Source organism: Ambystoma mexicanum, chromosome 10 (assembly GCF_040938575.1).
Source record: "Ambystoma mexicanum isolate Mex_15411 chromosome 10, UKY_AmexF1_1, whole genome shotgun sequence".
Lineage (NCBI taxonomy): Eukaryota > Metazoa > Chordata > Amphibia > Caudata > Ambystomatidae > Ambystoma > Ambystoma mexicanum.
The window spans coordinates 594,769,709-594,790,774 of NC_090932.1; the positions used below are offsets into that span (position 1 = coordinate 594,769,709).

The 21,066-nt window shown below is 45.7% G+C and overlaps 1 protein-coding gene across 7 annotated transcripts in view; it reads left to right on the forward strand.

Annotated features, from left to right (window-relative positions):
- Nucleotides 1-21,066, forward strand: part of ACSL3 (acyl-CoA synthetase long chain family member 3) — a 3,215,977-nt gene that overhangs the window by 1,418,029 nt on the left and 1,776,882 nt on the right. For all 7 annotated transcript variants that reach the window (XR_011276042.1, XM_069618147.1, XM_069618145.1 and 4 more), the window contains exon 7: nucleotides 16,153-16,276. Coding sequence is in view for 6 of the 7 variants with exons in the window: in XM_069618147.1 (XP_069474248.1) it covers nucleotides 16,153-16,276 (124 nt within the window). In the remaining variant the exon portion in view is untranslated. The remainder of the gene's footprint in view (nucleotides 1-16,152; nucleotides 16,277-21,066) is intronic.

Consider the following 21,066-nt stretch of genomic DNA (forward strand, 5'->3'; position numbering starts at 1 on the left):
CATGCAAGCTGATTTTGTAACTGTCGAAATGAAGTCTTGTGGAGGACTGACCCTATAGGATGCTGAAGTCTTGGAGGGTATTGTTGGATCCATGTGAGTGCTTAGCAATATGTAATAAGGGCGTGGTGGGATGAGGATATTGGAAAGGGAAGAGGGACTGTTGATGATTGACTGGGGCGCGGCTGTCACAGTACTTTGCGAGGTGCACGTGCTAAATTGTGCACTTCTGAACATGCTGGCCAATGGGAATTTGATTGTTGCAATTGACCAATCAGGTGGATAGAGAGTGTGGGTCATATGAAAGGGCTGCCATATTTTCTTTCATTACTTTGTGTAGTGTGGCTGGCGGAGATGGCGAGACGGACATTTTTATAGTGGGTGAGCGCTTTGTGGTCGATCTGTTCCAGTATGCCATCGAAGGAGGATTTAATTTTAATTTGGACGAAGTGGAGGCTTTGTGGTGCGGTGTCCCGGTATGTACTTTCAACCATTTGCTTGCAGAATGTGGTTGAGTGGCCACTTTAGGTACTGGACAACTTGTGGTAGTGCACTTTGGAGCTTTGCTTGTGGGTTCTATACATTGTGCAAGTGTGTACCGTCAACTGAAAAAGAGGATGAAAAAAGTGCAGCGCATGTTCGCCACCCCAAAGGTGCTTTACTCATGCATACCACCAAATCCAGCTTATAACTATTCCAATGCATGTTGTCGGCTGCCAAAGGTGGGAAGGCGTCTCATCAACAGAAGCATTTGCAACTTTTTGCATGCTGCTGGGATGTACTCCTGTGACAATGACAACATTGGTTATTGATATATGAAGCTTCTCAATGTAAATGGAATTGTTGCCCAGTGGCAGTGACATTTGGTTTTCCAATCTGTATGCTGCACTGAAGACGCTACTGTAAGAATGTGAGGCGCTGTGCAACAAATAAACACAATTCTAAAGGCCTGCAAAAAGAGTTGTTACTGTGGGGAAGGTGGTTTAGAGAAAAAAAATGCCTTTTTAAGAGACACCACTACAAAAGACATCCCCTACCTTGTTTGACACTTCTTCCCCTACTCCCACGTGCACACACCTGCTAAGGTCCACTGTCATTGCGACAGTTGCAGGGTTGTACGTGTAACATATGCTCCTTTTGCACATGGCCATCTCATATTTCGGACTGTGGAGGACACGAGATTGGCCAGCAATCTTTTAGGGTGTGGACTGCACGCACAGACTGCGATATATACGATACATTTGTCGACCTAACGCCAGAGGGTGAGCTTATGTGTGCGTATTGTACCAGCCACAGCATATGCTTTGTGGGAGAATCGCACATACATTACTTGACAGTAAATGGAAACCAGAGTCCGGTGGGAGTTATCTGTAAAGTGTATAATGTGGTTGTGTGCGCGTCTGCAGCATGTACACTGAAGTGATAGCTTTTGGTTTTTCTTTGTGAGACTTTGGTGACGTTCCATCCCGACGATATTATTGTTCATTGTGGAGGGACAAATGCATACTATGTAACACCATTTTCACTGGCCTTTCTGCTGAGGAAGGCAGTATGCCAGGTAATGGTTATGTTTGCAAACTCCACAATCATTTTGTATCCCAATATGCAGACACTCATGTAGGTACGTTTTTTTTTTTGTGGGGTCCGGAAATGGAGAAACTGTGGTATATGGTGAAGAAGTGTATTTCTGCCTTTCTACAACTTGTGCAATTGCCATACTGTACAAATGGGAATGTATGCTTTCACAGCACGAACAGTTTTTCCCACAAGTAGCATTCCAGGTGATATTACTGCATTTCCGAAATCTGTATGCTCTGTACACATTGCCTTGCTATGCTTTTTGCAAGTACAGCAATGTTGTTTGTGGTTCCTGTTGCACACTTGCACACTTGCGCTCTTGCAAACGCACTGCAACACGCACAATCATCTGTTTGAACAGCCCCCCATTTCTACCAGATGCCAATGCAATGTTTTCCACAGTACCACTGTTCCTTCCATTTAGTACACAATTGTGTGGAGGGTATAAGATGTGCGTCGCCCTGCCTTCCTTCATTGCGACAGTCTGTAACCTTTATATGATATTGAGGCACAAAACAAATCCCTAAAGGGACGTTATGGCGAAGGTGCAGTACTACAAAGGTAGCATCATTTATAAATGCACTATGCGCAAACTACGTTATGCTTACCGTGCACTACTAAAAACATATGCAATTGACTACCAAAAAACGTTGTAACAGGGACGTTATCGTTAAGTTGCACTAGCAAAAACCTATGTGCTTGAATGGAAAAACGTTCTTACAGGGACGTTATGGTTACAGGTCATACTGAAACACACCCGAAAATCGGCAATTATGGCAGGCTAAGAAAGCACAACGTGCACCACCAGTGTGCACTGCAAGGACTAACACTCATGACATGAAAGATGCCATCACAAATCTCATTGATGCCATCACTGGTGACATCACATGTGTAACCCCCCTTTTTGGTTAACTGACATAAGTAGGCCAGATGCTTTTCTTCAATACCAGTCAGGAAGTAACAAATGAAAAGGGACTCTTTGTGTGGAACAACCTTCTCATATGTTGTTGCACTACTTTGCTCAGGGTTTACTCATCATATGATACATATACATGTAGGGGAGGAAGAAAGCGTAAAACACAACTATCATTTCTGTGCTTGAAGGTAATCAGTTGTTTTATATTATGAACACTTTCTGATAATACTGCTCTTTGTTTGCCTACTTGAATTTCTTTTGTATATCCTCATATTTGCATGCATTGTGGTGTCTTAATGTGTTCTGTGTAGTAATGCAATTATGAACTTAGTAAGGCAATGGTGTGTGTGTGTGTGTATGTATGTATGTATATATGTGTATATGTGTGTATATATATATATATATATATATATATATTTCTGAGGCTTGTGGAATCTGCTTAGATCACATGCTGTGCATAGGCCGACATCTAGTGGAAGCTGCAGAGTATTACAGTTTGTTTTTTGAAACTCGAAAATGGGCGTCGACACAGGGCGTGCCAGTAATACTATCCCTAGTGTGACGTCCACTGTACCCAAGATCCCTCACGCTTCTAGGATCCTCAGATTGTTTTTTTCCGCCATACTGGTCGGAAGCATTTTGCGGAGTCCCCTGGCCTTAGCCATACTTTTGCTAAAATATCGATGAATTTACATCCTTTCCCCACCCCAACGTCGAACTTCGACACTCGACGCCGACTTGGAGAAGAATTCGACCGTCGGCTGCACGACGGATTTGGGCCTCGGAAGGCCTCTGGCCTCAGCCCGGGCCTCGGAAGGCCTCTGGCCTCTGCCCGGGCGTCGGAAGGCCTCTGGCCTCGGCCCTGCAAGTAGGGAGAGTGGGGGGTTGGACATACTCTTTGTATATAGGTACATCTTATACTTTTCCTACACTTACCAGCCCGCTGCCTCAAGGTGCGTATGGAGGGTACCCCTTTTCAATTCTGCCCCAAGTGCAATCGCAAATACCCTTGGGTCGACAGGCACGCCACATGCAATCTCTGTTTGCCGAAGGACCACCCCGAGGCGAACTGCAGAGCGTGTAGTAGGTTTAAACCTAAGACACTTAAGGACCGTTCGACGAAGCGTTGGGCCCACCACGCCAGGCAGGCGACCATGGCGGCGGAGGGCGTTACGGCGTCTAAAGACAGCTGAGCGCAAGTCCCTGACCTCGGAAGGTCATCCGACAGGGCGGCTATGGGAAAGACCCCCGGCGACACAAGCGCTTCACACACCACTCACACAAAACACACGAAGTCCAACCGAGACTAGACGACTTCGAGTTCTCGGAAAGAGGCACATAGAGAACGGTCCGAATCGGTGTCCTCTGGGCGTTCTCGATCGAGATCGCCGCATGACTCCAGGCAATCATCCACTCTTGCCAAGAGTGCCTCGCTCCCTAAGCTAACGGAAGTTCGATCGTCGGAGGACGAAGACGACTTCCACCCCCAGGCCGCTCTCCAGGAGTCGGAGCCCGCAGACAAGATCAGCGCGGCCCCACGTTCAAAGGACAGGGACTCTACCCCCAATCCTCGACGCCAGGCGTCGAAAATCTCCGGTACCACAAAGGGACAGGGAAAACACTCTTCCACTCACGGGGAGGGGGGAAAACAGCAGAAGAAGCAGCCACTGCACTCTTCCACACCTGTAAAACACTCCACTCCTCTTAAACAGACAGACAAGCCCAAGTCTGCTGCTATTTCTAAAACCAGCAAGTCTACTCAGGATAAGTCTCCTAGACTTTCTGAGAGAGTCATTCCCAGTTCCAAAGAATGGTCGAGTGATGACATAGATAGGGTCATGTCAAGGATGTCTTCTTTGGCAGACTTTTATGATAAAAATCCAGACCATTTCCTTTCATATAATCCACAAGGGTCTACACCCTCAGGCTCTAATGATCCTATCCCCCCGAGTAAGAAGCCCCGGTTTGAGACACCTATGAGGTCTTCGGACCCCTTTGATGTACAACCATACTCACGGCCATACTCACAGTATCAAGGAGAGACTTCCTTTGGTGAGGACCAAGAATTTGGCATGGTAGAAGAGCAAACCGGGACGGGCTACTATGGGGATGATGAGGACCAAGAAGAGGAAGACCCTGAAACCTACAGAGTAGATTCCCCGGTAGAGAAGGAAGCCCCGGTGACCGACTCCCCTGTCGATAACCAACCCCTCCTGAACGAGGTTCTCGCACGAGCAGCAGAACATTTCCATATTGACTCCCACGGTGTCCAGGAGGAGAGGGACTTCGCCGAGGAGTTAGTGGGAGAAAGGAGGCCTGTTGCCCAGACCATCCCTATCCTTAAGTCTATTCAGCGAAGAATAGACCCGTCCCTGGTGAACCCGAACCTCACCAGAGCAGTCAATCCCAGAGTTGAAAAACTTTTCAGGGCAGCCCAGTCTGACCCTCTCTATATAAGAGGACATCCGAAGCCAGACTCCCTGGTTGTCACTAACACTCGTAAGAGGGCTGGAACACCCTTGTCATCGTCCGAAGCTCCTCCAGACAAGGAGAGCAAAAAACTATATGGTTTCGGCAGGAAAGTAGCCTCAACGTCCGCCTATCAGGCAAGGATTGCAAACTCCACCATCCTGTTGGCCAGCTACAACTGCTGTCAATGGGAAGAAGTCGCGGCACTCATATCCTCTGCACCAGAACCCTTAAAGGGCCAGTTAGCACGAATTTCAGCAGAGGGTAGAGCCGTGTCTGGTTGCATTTTAAAAGCAACTTTTGATGCCGTGGACAACGCAGGCAGACTGATAGCAGAAGGTACTGTTATCAAGAGACATGCCTGGTTACGGCAGTCTGGTTTTAAGGCAGAAACCCAGGCATCATTGTTGGACAAACCGGTGGAAGCCGATCTGTTGTTTGGTAAGACAGTCCCTTGGCCAAGTAACCAATAAACCCCCTAACCAGAGAGGGAATGGAAATTTTCGTCGCCCACGCGGCCAAAATTCCCAAAGAGGATCAAACTATTCCCAGGGGCAGGGTACACAGTGGAACAACAACAGCCAACAGTCTACCCAGGGTTACGGCAGGGGTAATAGGAGAGGACGTGGTAAAGGCAGAGACAGCCCCAGTAGAGGATGCGGCACACCTCCGCCAAAGCAGTGATGCTCAGTTCAGGTTCCCTTCTCACGCAACCCAAGTAGGGGGACGCATTTCCAACTTCACCCAGGCTTGGGAAGGGATCACATCAGACAGATGGGTGCTGTCAACAGTATCCGCAGGGTACTGTATAGAACTACTGCAGCGTCCCCGGAACCATCCTCCACGACAAAGAGTACACTCTTTAGAACATCAGAAGATTCTCCTCGAGGAGATCGCCAATCTGCTAGCAAAGGACGCGATAGAACTCGTCCCGGGACACCAGGTAAACAAGGGTATTTATTCAACTTACTTCCTTGTGCCAAAAAAAGATTTAACAATGCGCCCAGTATTGGATTTACGGCCTGCCAACAAGTATGTCAAGCCCCAAAAGTTTCGAATGACTACGCTACCAGAGGTAATCCCTCTTCTAAAAAAGGGGGATTACATGGCAACCTTCGATATGAAAGATGCCTATTTTCATATTTCCATGTTGCCAGCGCACAGAAGGTACTTGCGCTTCAAGGTGGACAGTCGGCACTACCAGTTCAAGGTACTGCCCTTCGGGATAGCTTCGGCACCAAGGGTATTCACCAAGGTACTGGCGGTGGTGGCTGCACACCTACGCAGGGAGGCAATCCCGGTGTACCCTTATCTGGACGACTGGCTCATAATGGGGGAAACCCCAGTAATTTGCAGGACAAACCTTCAAAGGACTATCAACCTCCTCCACGAATTAGGCTTCTCAATCAACGAGAAAAAGTCAAGCCTGGTGCCTAGCACCTCCAAACAGTTCCTAGGAGCAATCCTAGACACTCAAGAGGGGTTGACATTTCAAAGAAAGAATTCGGAATATACTACTGCAAATTCCGCAATATCAGTCCGGTCACCAAATAACGGTACGCAAAGCAATGCGCTTGCTGGGCATGATGGCGTCATGTATTTACCTGGTCCCCCACGCGCGCCTGCGCATGCGACCCATCGAGGAATGGTTGGCTTAACAGTGGTCTCAGGCAAGTGGTCAGTGGGACGATCTAGTGGTTGTTTCGCCAACACTGGTACAAAGCCTTCACTGGTGGACAAGATAGAATCTTGCACAGGGGAAACCCTTTTACGATCCCGAAGTAGAGGCAGTAGTCACTACCGATGCATGCCTGACGGGGTGGGGAGCTCACCATATCCACCACACAGCTCAGGGTCTCTGGTCTCCCTCAGTGGCCAACAACCACATCAACCTGCTAGAGCTTCTGGCAGTATTCAGAGCGCTTCAAGCGTTCGAGCCCTACCTACTAAACCTGTCAGTGCAAATCCGGACGGACAGCACGACAGCTATGTTCTACCTGAACAAGCAAGGAGGGACTCGTTCGCCAAATCTGTCCAAGCTTGCCCAGAAAATCTGGATATGGGCACTCAGACGGAACATCTTCCTGTCATCACAACATGTTCCAGGGGAGCTCAATTCCCTAGCGGATGCTCTGAGCAGAGACTCCCTCCCAGAGGAACACAAATGGGTTCTACACAGAGAGGTCGTAGAAGATATCTTCTCTCAGTGGGGTTTCCCCACTATAGACTTATTCGCCACAAGCGAAAACAGACAATGCCCAGGATTTGCATCCAGGTTCCCCCAACCAGACTCCCAGGGGAACGCCCTGTGGATGAACTGGTCAGGGATATTTGCGTATGCATTTCCACCAACTCCTCTCATCAGGAAGGTGGTCAACAAGATGAACAGCGAGTCGATGACGCTCGTCCTAGTTGCTCCCATGTGGGCAAGACAACCGTGGTTCCCACACTTACGCAGGATGGCGGTGTGCGAGCCCATCAAACTTCCGGCCTGGTACAACCTACTGTACCAGCACCAAGGTCAAACAGTGCATCAGCAACCCAACTCAATGAACCTGGCAGCATGGCTCCTGAGGTCATAGAGTTTGGACATCTCAATTTACCACAGAGGTGTATGGACATCCTAAAGGAATCTAGGAAACCAAACACAAGGCACTGCTACTTTGACAAGTGGAAGAGATTCGTTATCTGGTGCCAGAGTAAACAAATCAACCCAGTTGATTGCACTCCTTCCACTATTGTTACATACATGCTCCACCTGCTGGATGCAGGACTGGTTTTTAACTCACTGAAAGTACACCTGGCAGCCCTGTCGGCATACACCACTTCCCATAACAAGGTCTTGTGGTGGAAAGTACCAGTAGTTAAAGCCTTCATGGAAGGAGTAAAGAGACTTCACCCTCCTATTTCAAACCCACCACAAGGGTGGGACCTTAATGTGGTGCTATCTAAGATCATGGGCCCACCTTTCGAGCCCATGCATAAAAGCAGTCTCAAACACCTGACTTATAAAACGGCCTTCTTAGTAGCTATTATTTCTATAAGAAGGGTCAGTGAAATTCAGGCTCTGTCAAATTCAGGCTCTGTCAGTGCAAGATCCCTTCTTTACTGTCCATAAAGACAAACTGGTTTTACGCACACACCCTAGGTTCTCACCTAAGTTTATATCTAAATTCCACGTAAATCAGTCCATCGAGCTCCCGGCTTTCTTCCAGGACCCTCAAAGCTCGGCTGAGGTGAAACTACACACCCTAGATGTGCGTAGGGCGGTCCTCTACTATGTAAATAAAACCAGACCGCTAAGGAAAACAGATCAGCTGTTTGTCTCCGTAGCTACAGGCAGAGAGGGGGATCACGTCTCTAAAGGTGCCATCTCGAAGTGGATTATTAACTGTATCCAGCTGTGTTACTCACTCTCTGAAAAGACTCTGCCTTTCACGCCAAGAGCCCACTCTACAAGAGGCATTGGGGCCACTCTGGCTTTCATTGCAAATGTACCCCTTGACACCATTTGCAAAGCAGCTACTTGGAGCTCTATTCACACTTTTACTCAGCATTACTGCATTGACACCCATTCCAAGGCACATACATAAGTGGGACAAGCGGTTCTAAGACACTTATTTGCTCATGACCCTTCTCACATCCCACCTCCTTCTTCAGGTACTGCTCGCTAATCTATGCACAGCATGTGATCTAAGCAGATTCCACAAGCCTCAGAAGGGATACATTACTCACCGTAATCGTATTTCTGATGCTTGTATCTGCTTAGATTCACATGCGACCACCCTTCCTCCCCTCTGAGAGAAGGCGCATGGTTGCTTGTAGTCTTACCTTTCTATCTATCTGCTTGGATTATCTGTACTCGCGCTACTCCTCATTCTACCTCATGTCAGAAAAAATACAATCTGAGGATCCTAGACGCGTGAGGGATCTTGGGTACAGTGGACGTCACACTAGGGATAGTATTACTGGCACGCCCTGTGTCGACGCCCATTTTCGAGTTTCGAAAAACAAACTGTAATACTCCGCAGCTTCCGCTAGATGTCGGCTAAACTTTGCATAAAAAATATATGTCCCACTGTGAATTCTTTTGAAAGGTTTGGTGAGGTTTATTTGGGGCGAGGAGCAAATTTAGAGGGGTGCCAAAATATTGTATAGGCTTACACATGTGGTGCCATTTGACGATTGTACAGAAACGTTTACAAAAAAATCTTTCATGTACATTGAAATGTTTTTGTGAAGTGTGAATCGATTTTGTCCAGTGTGGCCTAGGTTATAGACTATTGTACGTGCATACATTTGACAGTTTTCAAAAAATAAAACATGGGTCCATTTACAGCAAACTTGTGTAAGGAGCATTAGGAAAGGCCTTAAAGTATGGTGTCGCAAATGTGGCTGTGTTTCTTTTTTTCACAAGTGTAATAATGTAGGTACAAACAATAGTGACATACCTTTCGTGACTGAGGTGTACCTTGTGCCCATGGGCAGTGGCCACATTGTCTTGGTGAGGGAATAGTGTCATGATCCCGATAATCTTCCTACTGGCCATGATCACGAGGGACAACACATGGGGGTCAAGTGGCCATGTCCACCTGGGACTGGCTTTGTGGTAAAGTTATTTGACAATGGCATAGGTTTGAAAGGGAAGAAAAATGTGCTTTTGTTAATATGGTCATATGATTCTCTTTGCCTTTTGAAGCCTGCAATGGAAAGTTAACAGGGTCCCTGTATGGAACCCCGCTTTCCCTTTCCATGGTGGCAATCTTGGAAACGGATTTTCCTTCCGTTACCGGGACGCCTGTGGCATCCCGGTGTAGGAAGGAAAATCCTTTTTTTTAGCACCCCAGGTTCCTGCTTTGGGAATCGGCTATGCTAATGGGATTCTACTCCTATTGCAGGGGCTGGAATGGGGGGGGATAATGACCCTCAGACCTCTTTATCCACCGTTGCTTCCCTTGAGCAGATAACTTGGGCTGGTATCCACTGTTCCAGTCCCTGCAACGGGGGATCAGCGCCACATTATTCCCATTAGCAATGTTGGAAAATATTATTGAGTCTATCTACTTTACTGAGAAATGTAAAGTAGATGGAGTCTATAGGTTATTTTTAATTCTATTTTTGAACTGTGGAAGGGTGGTTCCTAAAGGAACATTTCTTTTCTTGTTTTTTGATGTATTTACTTTTTTTTGGCAGGAGACCTTAATACAAAAGGTAGGTAGGGAAAAGAGGAAAGAGGCACCGAGCACTAATATGGAGGGGCAGGTGGAGAGGGCAAGATGTAGCACGTGTCGCTTCTAAGGTAGGGGGCAGTGTTTCTCATGCTCCTTGATTACCACTTTAAAAGTACTTCTGAATTGCTTCCCTCTGCACAATGTTGTCTTCTAGTATATACAGAGGACTGTTGTCTTAAGGAAATATGGACCAAGAGTCTCTTTTATTGCTTGCAAGGTAGGTGGTGGGATTTAGTGTCTCACAGAGGTAGGCTGCGTGGTTACAGTATTGGTTGACGAAGATGAGGTGGAGGAAGATGGGCTCGTACTGCCTAAGAAAGGAACAACCGTTGCAAGAAAATTGCGCTCATTGGAAGTGGCATGGCAGCACATGGAGATAGTCACGAAGGAGTACTGTCCGGGAAGTCTGCGACGGAGTACAAAGTTTCACTCAGTGCATGTCACTTTGGCAGCTTTAACCTTTGCTACATTCCCAATGATGGTAAACAACTGCCATGCCCATGATTCTCTGTGGGTGATACAGGTAGGCACTTCCTCTACCTCATACTCTTGGTCCTCTTCATTGTCTTTGGGAGACTGCGTTTTATTTTGTGAAGGTCCTCCAACTGCTGGTGGTGGTCGCTCTTGGGAAGGAGGGATGGCAATAGCTGATGGCATTTTTAAGATAAAGAGCAGTTTTGCTACAGTTCTTCCAAGTATGCACTGTGTACTATATTGTTAATTCATAAGTGAGTAACAATAGGTGTAGGTGCTGTGCACGGACAGTTCCCAACTGTCTGTGAAGCACGAATCTGATCACGAACTGCAGACGCGTTGTCAGACACATCATCATTCCGCGCGCCAGAGTATGCTCACGTGGCAGTGTCCGGAAGGTTCGTGATGAAGTCAGATGTTTGTCGACATCTGCAGACTCAAAATCAGTTGAAAAAGTTGGAAAAAGTGTACAGAAGTGTTAAAAATGATGCTACAAGGTGGGAAATGGCGGAGCTTTAAGGTAAAAGTTTGTACATTGGACATAAATATTGGTACTTTGGGTAAGTATGTTATTAGTAAGTTGTAGAAAAATAGCATGCACTGCGGAAAACCCATGAAATTCACTGAAAAAACGTTGTTAAAGGGACATTATGGTTAAGTTGCAGTAATAAAACCCTATCAAATTCATTGAAAAAACATTCTTAAAGGGACGTTATGGTTATGTTGCCATACCAAATACTTATCCTCTTTACAGAAAACGCTTTGCTACAGCAACGTTCTGCTTACTGTTCCCTACTAAAAACCTATGAAATTCACTAACAAAAACATTGTTAAAGGAACGTTATGGTTAAGTTGCACTAGCAAAAACCTATGAAATTGTATGGAAAAACATTCTTACAGGGACGTTATGGTTACAGGTAAAACCGAAAACCCCCCGAAATTGCAGTTATGGTAAGCTAAGCAACCATAACTCGTGCCACCAGTGTGCACTACAAGGACTAACACCCATGACATCAAAGATCCCATCACAAATCTCATTCATGACATCACTGATGACATCACATGTGCATTTACTTTTAATAGGAAGCCACCAGAAGGGATTGTTATTGTAATGGTGCCAGAAAACTATCAAAGATTATTGCAGGAACTATCAAGAGAGAAGTAGGTACTATTGGAATGCATTGCTATACATAGCATTGCATTGCATACTTTTCCACTGTACATGAAGGAACTCATTTGCAATCGTAGCCATTGTCTGCACAATGCCTCAATTAAGTGTAACTTTAAAAATCTTTCCATGTTGCATAATGAAATCATGAATGCATTCGTTTTACAGTATCGGGTACTGTGAAACATGTAAGAAGTAGCTACCATTGCCTTTATAGGAACATGAATGCAGTACAGCACAGAATCCATAAAGACACCACAATGAATACAAACATGACCATATGCAAGGGAATTGGAGTACGCCGAAAAGGAGCAGTATTAGCAGAAAATGTTGATAACATAACTGATTTATCTTCATGCACAGAAACCAGTGCTGTGTTTTACGCTTTTCTATTCCCCTATATAGCATATTATTTGAGTGAACCCTAGTGTAAGAACATATGACGGGAGTGCCGTACACAAACATAGAACCTTTTGAATAGTTTGTTCCTGACTGTTAGTGAAGAAAAGCACCTGCTTTACTTATGGTAGTGAAGGAAAGAGAGGGAGCCAAACATGTGATGTCATCAGTGATGTCGTGAATGAGATTTGTGATGGCATCTTTGATGTCATGGGTGTTAGTCCTTGCAGTGCACACTGGTGGCACGAGTTATGGTTGCTTAGTTTACCATAACTGTGGAATTTCGTTTTTTCCACGGTTTTACCTGTAACCATAACGCCCCAGTAAGAACGTTTTTTCCATACAATTTCGTAGGTTTTTGCTAGTGCAACTTAACCGTAACGTTCCTTTAACAATGTTTTTGTTATATATAATTAGTGCAGCAGTTGCCGCACTGTGGTTAAATTTTCATGGGAAACCCGAAAATTGAATTGCTAGTAACTTATGACTCGCATGACAGATTTGGCTAATATTTTGCAAACAAAGTTTGTCATGCCCCCTTCCCCATCCTCTCCAGACCGGACCTTTTGGGAAATATTAGTTAAAAAATGAAAATTAATAAAAAAGCAAAAAAAAAATTCAGGATACTACCATTCATTTCCCTATAGAGAAAGTCCAAATTTCTGCACAGCGCAAATCAAAAACCGCTGGACGGAATTAGACCAGGTTCGAAACAACTTAGGCAAGGGTTGACTCGATTTCCAGGAATGGCCTGGGGGTTATTCCATTGAGTAGTTGAAATATTTGACAGAGAAGCGGGTGCTCCCTTCTCCCAACATTATAGCTATATCTCCCATGGGTCTTTGCAGCAGAGGGGCTTTTCAGAAATGTAAATTCACAATTTTTTGTTTGTCCGATACCAGAGATGAACGCGGCTTGCCTAAAACGAAAAGTGGGAAAAATGCCACTTTGGGGTGAGGGGGGTGTAATGGCATCAGGCTAGAGGTAGGGGAGGAGAAAAGAGGACAGTATGTGAAATTGGAGGGGTTTTGGGCTGGGGACCAAGTTCAGCGCATTCTCATTGCAAAGCCCATGAGCTCATACATATTATAAGAGAAGGGATTCACAATGACATACAAAATGGCATTATGGAGGAAATCAACAGGAATGCGCCGAGTTAATCTGGTCATGACTCCCCACATCCACTGAATTTCAAAAGATTTGTTGCGTTAAATCTGCTCAACTTAACTACACCTTCACTAAAGCTTTTTTCAGTGATCCTTGAGTCATTGTAAATCCGAAAATTCCATTGCTAATAACTTTTGACTTGCAGGATGGATATGGCTGATATTTTCAAAAACAAAAATTGTATCCAACCCCTCCCACCCCCCCAGGCTGCACATTTTGGGAATGATTAGTTAAGAAAGTTAAAGTTATTAAAGCAACCAAAAGCTGTTTTCCGCCTACTCTCATTCATTTTCCTTTTAAGAGATGTCCACATTTTGTAAAGCCAAAGTGCATAAACTGCTGTGCGGATTTTGACCAAATAAAAAACCACTTGGGCACGAAGCATTGACTTAATTTGCTGGACAGATTTGGGATTATTGCGTCTAGGAGTTTTAAAAATGTTGGATGGGGAAAGGGGAGCCCCTTGCTCCCAAAAATGTCACTGTAGCTCTCATGGTGCTTTGCAGCAGAGAGGCTGTTCTACAAATTAAACGCTGCCATTTCACCCGTCGCCCCCCACTTCCACCCACTCCCCCGATTTCGAGCAATTACCAGGGTAATACGGGGATAAAAAAGTGCTCAAAAAGCTATTTGAAGGAGGAAAAAGGGTGATATTGCATCAGGCTAGAGGTGTGGAGGGGGGAAAGAGGGTGAAATTGGAAAATTGGGGGTGGTCTGGGGAGCCAGTTAAAGTTTGCACGTTTTCTGATTATCGGGTGAATCTCATGAGATTACTGCAGCTATAATGTAAGACGCTCTTGGAAAGGAAAAAGCGATTCACGAGCCAATGAGTGAAATGCAGTAATGGGATAGAACAGGGAGGGAAAAATCAGCTGAGGGGAGTGGGGGCTATGTGTAGTTTTTGATTTTCTAGTGCTTTCACATTATCAGGGGAATCCCTCGGGAACCGTAAGTGTATTATTTTTTTCACCTGGTTCCAAAGGAACCTAGTGGTGCAACATTTACATTGGCTACGGCTGTGACCACGGCTGAAGGCCATGGCTAGTGGTCCCAAAAGGAACAGTAGTATAACAGAATCCTTGAAATTCTGTGATCCCTTCATTGTGGTTCTAGCAGCGCATGGCGGGGGCGTGATTTATGGTTTCTTAGCTTACAATAATTGCAGAATTTCTTTAACTTTTCAATTTTGCGCCACAAACCTTACGTCCCGTTAAATTTTTTCCCCTGAATATGAAATGTTTGTATTGGCGTAACTTAACCGTAACGCCCCTTTTTAACAACATTCTTTTTTCTCTGAATACACACACGCCCACACAATGGACTTAATTTCATATGGAGGCTTCTCCAGAAACAAGTTTCCTTTGGACCATCCCTTAATGCATCCAGGTTTCTAGTTTCTCTGCTCCAGGCGACCTTTATGCATGCCATAAGAGCCAAGGTGGCCTTTTGCCGGCTTCATTTTCTATCTTTGGATGTCATCTTCAGGGACATTATACAAACTATTCCTTATGCCTTCTATACATGTCATGCAATGGGGTTGCTTTTAGGAATTATGGTCTATTTGGTCAGGGTAGTCTTAAACACGTGGGTCCGAAAATCTTCCTAGGTACTCCTATTCAGGTTTTCTAATCTGTTATGGATTTGAGGGACTGCACATGAGTGTAAGTTACTTAGCATATTGATTCCTGTACTGGTAGCTCTTACCCACCATTCCTCCAACAGACCAACCCATTCTTCAACCACCCCACTCCCTGTCTGTAAGCGTTGCTCTGCCAATGGTCCAATGTGCACAGCTTTCTGCTCTTGTTAACATCAGCTGTGCTCTTCCAACCCCCTGCACCTGTCAAGTTTCACTACATTGATTAACTATTGATTTAACCAACCTGAATGCTGAACTATTGAAAACATGTATGAATTCAGCTTTTGCTAGGTCCTCGGGAACTTCTCGTGTATCTGTTGTCAGGGTTTCATCTTTTGTGGCTTAACAGTATAGCAAGTAATGTGTGTAAAAAAATCCATATCATGAGTAACCTGCCATTGGCAATAGTCGATCATGTGATGTTACTTATTAAACCTGTTTGTAGTGGCGTCTATGATCATTTGATTTCTAATCTCATACCCTTAAGATTTTGGTCAGAGGCCAATTGGTACGGGTGTGACAAACCTCAGAGGGCTCAGCCATATCGCAGATAGTGGGGCAATATTCTGCTTTTGTTGTATTGTTCAAAGACTTGCAGTGGAGAGCGTACACCTGCAGAATAGTAGGGCATTTTATTTCCAACCACTGCCCAGCCCACACCAGTTTTATTTTTCTATATTTAAAAGGTTTGTGTGTAACCTTATTTTTGAACAAAATGTACGTAGCTTAAAATTGCGCAGGTACCAATCTTAGATCAGGTCTTTCCCAAACAAAGGCACACCTAGCTGTAAGCATGATTTAAAAAAATAATACATTTGCACGTTTTTACACATAGGAGTAGAAAAAAAGAAAATCTCCTTGAAAATAATGTGCAGCTTCATGCAACTTAAGTGGAAATGTTATTAAGGTTGCACTTTACATTTCTGAAACATGGCTGGGCAATTTCTAGATCTTTCATGAAAATGCAATGGTACCACAAGTACAAACCCAAACTGCAAACGGAAATTATATTTGACAAGTATTAACGCTCATTGGTGAGCTGTTTTCATATTGCTTAATTTTGTAAAATTGAACCCAGTAAAAGGATTTACTTTGTTTTTTGTTTTTCCTGCAGCAAAGATGACACTTACATTGGATATCTGCCTCTTGCCCATGTTTTGGAACTGAGTGCAGAACTTGTTTGTGTTTCTCATGGATGTCGTGTTGGCTACTCCTCACCTCAGACTTTGTCAGATCAGGTATGTTTTCCATGTGGAAATAATTTCTTACACTCAACCGCGAATTAAAAATAGTTCACCTGACTGTTTTTTTCCCTACACCATTTTAGCATGTTTAATTTTACATTTGGTTTGTACAGGAAATTTCAGGGTGGCATTGAACATAGGATTTAATTCTATTTTAAAATGAGAATGGCCCAAGTGTTTACTTTCACATGTCCTAGCAGATTAAAAAAAAAAAACTCTATGAAAACCTACATCTCAGGCAAATTTGTACATAGCCTTAGCACTGACTATACTTTCCCCGCCTTGATGACATGGTTTTCTCTCTGATAAGCCGGACTTATTGTATTGGAGTACAGCTAGGTGGGAGGACATGTGAGGAGGAGGGATAATGAGCTCGTGGGTGTTTGGCTGTTTACCCACTCATTTATTTCCCATAGCCATAGCAATGCCTTAGGCCATTCTGGCTCATTAACTACCTCTTCCCCTCTCAGAACACATTCTCCTTAGATCTCTTTGAGCTAGCACTGACAAGCAGTAATCTTAAACATTGGTCTGCCAGTGTAATTTCTGAGCAGTCTGCAGAAAGTGAATGTTTTTAATCATTTTTTCAACAAACAAAACATAACATAACCGTCACACCCGACATTTGTCGGTCACAAGCTTCTTAGTATACATTTGCATATCCTTTATTTACTGTCTCTTCCCCCCACCCCTTTTTAACTCGAGCTTCCACTTCAGTTTTTTGGGTTTCCCTTCTCTTGGAGTTCATCCCCTTTGCCATTCTCGGATGTGTCATATTCACTGGAATTGACATGGGAGGATCCCGACAGAGTGGCTATCATTTGTCTCCATGGTATCAAAGGTCCCACTTCATTGTCCTCCCCTCTGCTGGCTGCTTTGTACCATACTACTGTCTCAGCGTCTGCCCATTTGAGGAGATCGTTCCACCATGCCTCTAATCTGGGTCTGTGGGCTGCTTTCCAACTCATGGCTATTCTCCTTTTGGCCAGTATGTAGGACCAGATCCTTAGGTTTGCCCACATGTTTCAAGTTACGGGGCCTGGTGAATTCCCCATCATACAAGCCCACACGGATTCCACCTCTAGCTTGATTCCCTTTTCAGATAGTCGTTGCTTAATTTCCTCCCAGAATTTTCCCACCTCCTGGCGCGCCCCGAACATATGGATCATCCCGACATCCACCTCCCCGCACTTGGGGCATTTTCGTTCTTCTGTGCTTCCCAATCTGGCGATCTTTCGGGGAGGGTTATGTACACGGTGTTGGTGACATATAACTGGATCTGCTGCAGCCTGGCGTTCCTCGACACCTTTTTATATCATCCCTGAGCTCTTTCCTACTGCCCATCTTGCATAGGGGATCCCGCTTCCTCCTCTCAGACCCTTCTTAATTGGAGTGGCCCTTACTCACTCTAGACATCACCAGCTCGTAGATCCGAGATATTTCATGCCCTCCCTCCCGTGATGTGATATGCATCATTTCTATGGCCGTGTCCGGTTGCTCTGCCAGTGCTATTTTGGACCACTTTTCCTTCACCCGTTTAACTATTCTGGTATATGTGATGTATTTACCTTATGTACCCCAGTTTCATCCACTATCGTTTGGAAGTCCAGTGCCTTCCCCTCTTGCCATACATCCCCCAAGGTCGCTAGGCCCACCGGTTCACAGTGTTTACGGATCCCTTTCCTCAACTGCTCATCCGCCCCGCAGAGAGCCACGAGTTTATCTGAAATTATCGCTCCCGTTTTAACCCTAGCTGTTGGGGAGCTATACACCATTTTCACCCACCGCAGGTACCCTGGTCCCATCCCCTATTCTTTAAAGGCTGCCATCATCCTAGGCCACCTTACAGAATCGAAGGCTTTCACTGCGTCTCGCGAGACTATTGCTATTTCACTTGGGTCGCCCTCTGTCTGTTCTATGATATGGTGGAGCCTCCTGTGATTATCGGATATGCTTCTACCTGGCACATATCCGGTTTGATCGGGGTGTATGAGTTTATTAATTACACGCTTAAGTCTATTCGCCAGCACAGGCGTGAGAATTTTACTGCCCTGAGTTAGCATGGATAGTGGTCTGTACGACCCACAGTCTGTGCTTGGCTTGTCAGGTTTGAGGAGAGGAATAATTACTGCCTCCCTCTGAGATTCCGGCAGTCTCCCTTTCTCGAAGGCCTCGTTCAGCATTGCCAATAGCAGGGGGAGCACTTCTTGTCTGTAAGTTTTGTAGAATTCGCTAGGGAGCCCGTCTGTCCCAGGGGCCTTGCACATGGGCAGATCTATTACCACAGTTTCCAATTCCTCTATTGTAATTGGAGTATCGAGGTTCTCCCTGTCTTCCTCACTCAATTTAGGTAATCCTATGTCTTCTAAAGTCTCTTTGGTCTCCTGCACTGCCGTCTCTCCTGCATCTTCATAGAGGTATTTATAGAATCTATGGAATCCCTCGTTCACACTCTCCTGGGTGTTCCAGACTTGGCCCGCTTCTCCCGTTTTCTCTCTAATCGCTGATCTTGGTGTCTCATTCTTGTATAGCCATGCAAGTAGCCTCCCTGGTTTGTCTCCCCCTGCGTGTTGTCTTTCAATATATTTTTTTGTAATTCAGCTTACATAGCCTCTACCAGAGCCCCCCCGCACGCTTGTTTTAACTGACTCGCTTGTTCGGCCTCCTCCTGTGAGGTGCCCCCTCTTTTCATAATTACTTCTAGTTTCTGTTCTGTCTCCTGTAATTCTCGCACTATGCCCCCTTGGAGCCCTCTTGATTTAGATATGGCCGACCCCCTCACATCCACCTTAAAGGCCTCCCATAGGGTACCTTCTGACTCCACGCTACCAGTGTTGTTTTTGAAATACCAAATTATCTCCTCCCTTAGGTCCTCCCGGAATGCAGTGTCCTTCAATGCCTCGGCTCTAAGCCTCCATGTTGGAATCCTGGCTCTAGGGGCCTGATGTCGCCACGTCAAGACCAGAGGGGAGTAGTCCAATAATATTCTTGCCTTATATTCTGAGCATGTCATTTCCCCCGCAAGTTCCGGAGTGGAGAAAATGTAATCCAGTCTAGTGTACAGGTTGTGAGGGGTGGCGTAGTGTGAGTATTGCCTATCCTGTGTGGCTGCCTCCATATATCTTCCAGCCGGAAGTCTCTCAACAGGGCTTGTAATGTTTTCGCTGCGGGGGTGCTTATCTAGTTTCGTGTCTGATCTATCCTTTCTGGGGTCCAGCGTGCAATTGAAGTCCCCTCCCCATATTACCGTGCTGCCTATGTGGGGGCTGATCTTACTATATAGTGTCTTGAAATAGGCCACTGTATCTTGGTTAGGGGCGTATCTATTTATGATGCACAGTTCTCTGTTCTCCAGCAGCCCCCAAATCACTACCATCCTCCCGTCCAGCTCCACCATGGCCTGCAGCACCTGGAAGGGCACATGTGGTGCCACCCAAATGATTACCCCTCTGGCGTATGCCGAGTACGTTGCTCCCATGGTGGTCCCTCTCCGCTTTTTCTTTACCACCTCTAGTTTCTCTTTGGTGAGGTTGGTTTCTTGCAATAAGGCTATATCCATTTTTTGCCTTCTCAGGTACAACATTACCTTATTCCTCTTCAGATAGCTATTGAGTCCTCTGACATTCCAGGTTACTATTCTAAGGTCTCCCATAGTCATCCCTGTCTCAGCCCCATCCATGCCTCATCCCATTTCGCGCTTGAGTGTAAGCTCGTGCCCCAAAAAACACCACTACAAACTCCCCAACTTTTCCCCCTCCCCCCTGCCCAACCCATCCCCAACTGTACCTCCTCCCTCCCCTTCCCTCAATCCCCAACTGATGCCCAGCTCCATCCCTGGATCTCAGGCTATCCCGCATCTTGCTCCTTTCTTGGCTACTGCCGATACTAGGTGCACAGCGGGGCGATATCACCCTACTGGCGATCCAACTACTCTAACTATTGGGGGTAGGTCATACTACGACTGCGATACTCCCTGTCTGCAATAGCTCTTTGCGCATCAAACATACTTAGTTGAAAATTTAAACCACTATATTTCAGTCCATACATGTCCTTATGTTGACATTTTAAATCGCAAGTTCCACACATTATTGGAAGACCCATATGGCTACATTACATTCTTCGCTACCGTCCCCCTTGAGGCTAGAGTTACTGGTATAACATGGATTCACTTATCCTGTCCGTCTCGCTCTGGCCCCTTTTCGTCGTCCGGGCAGCCCTGGTTATTTAGCCAATTCGTCGCCTCCTCTCGGTCCTCGAAAAAGTGTGCTTTGCACTTGTGCAAGATCTTTAGCTTCGCGGGATATAACAGCGTGTATTTAAATCCCACCGCCCTTAGTCGCCGCTTCACTGTCACATAGCTAAAGCGTTGTCTCTGCACCAACATGGTATAGTCAGGATACACTGCGACAGTCGCTGTCGCTCAGGTTATTGTTCCGCCCTTCCGGACAAATTCCAGGATCTTTTCCCTGTCACTATAGTTTAAGAGCTATGATCACTCGTGGGGGGGCTCCCAGTTGCGGCCTCCTTGTTAGGGCTCTGTATGCATGTTCTACCGCAAACCCTTGGGAGAGCTTGCCAGCCCCAATTTCTTGGATCAGCATATTTTCGACGTAGGAAGTGGGGTCTAGTCCTTCTTCTGGCAGTCTCACCACGCGTTGTTGCATCTCGTGCGCCCTTCTGCCTCTTCCGCTCGGCCCTCAAATTGCGTACTTGTTGTTTCAGTATGTAGACCTCCTCAGCGTTGGTAGTGCTGACTTCTGTGGTGTTCTTTACCGAGCTCTCGA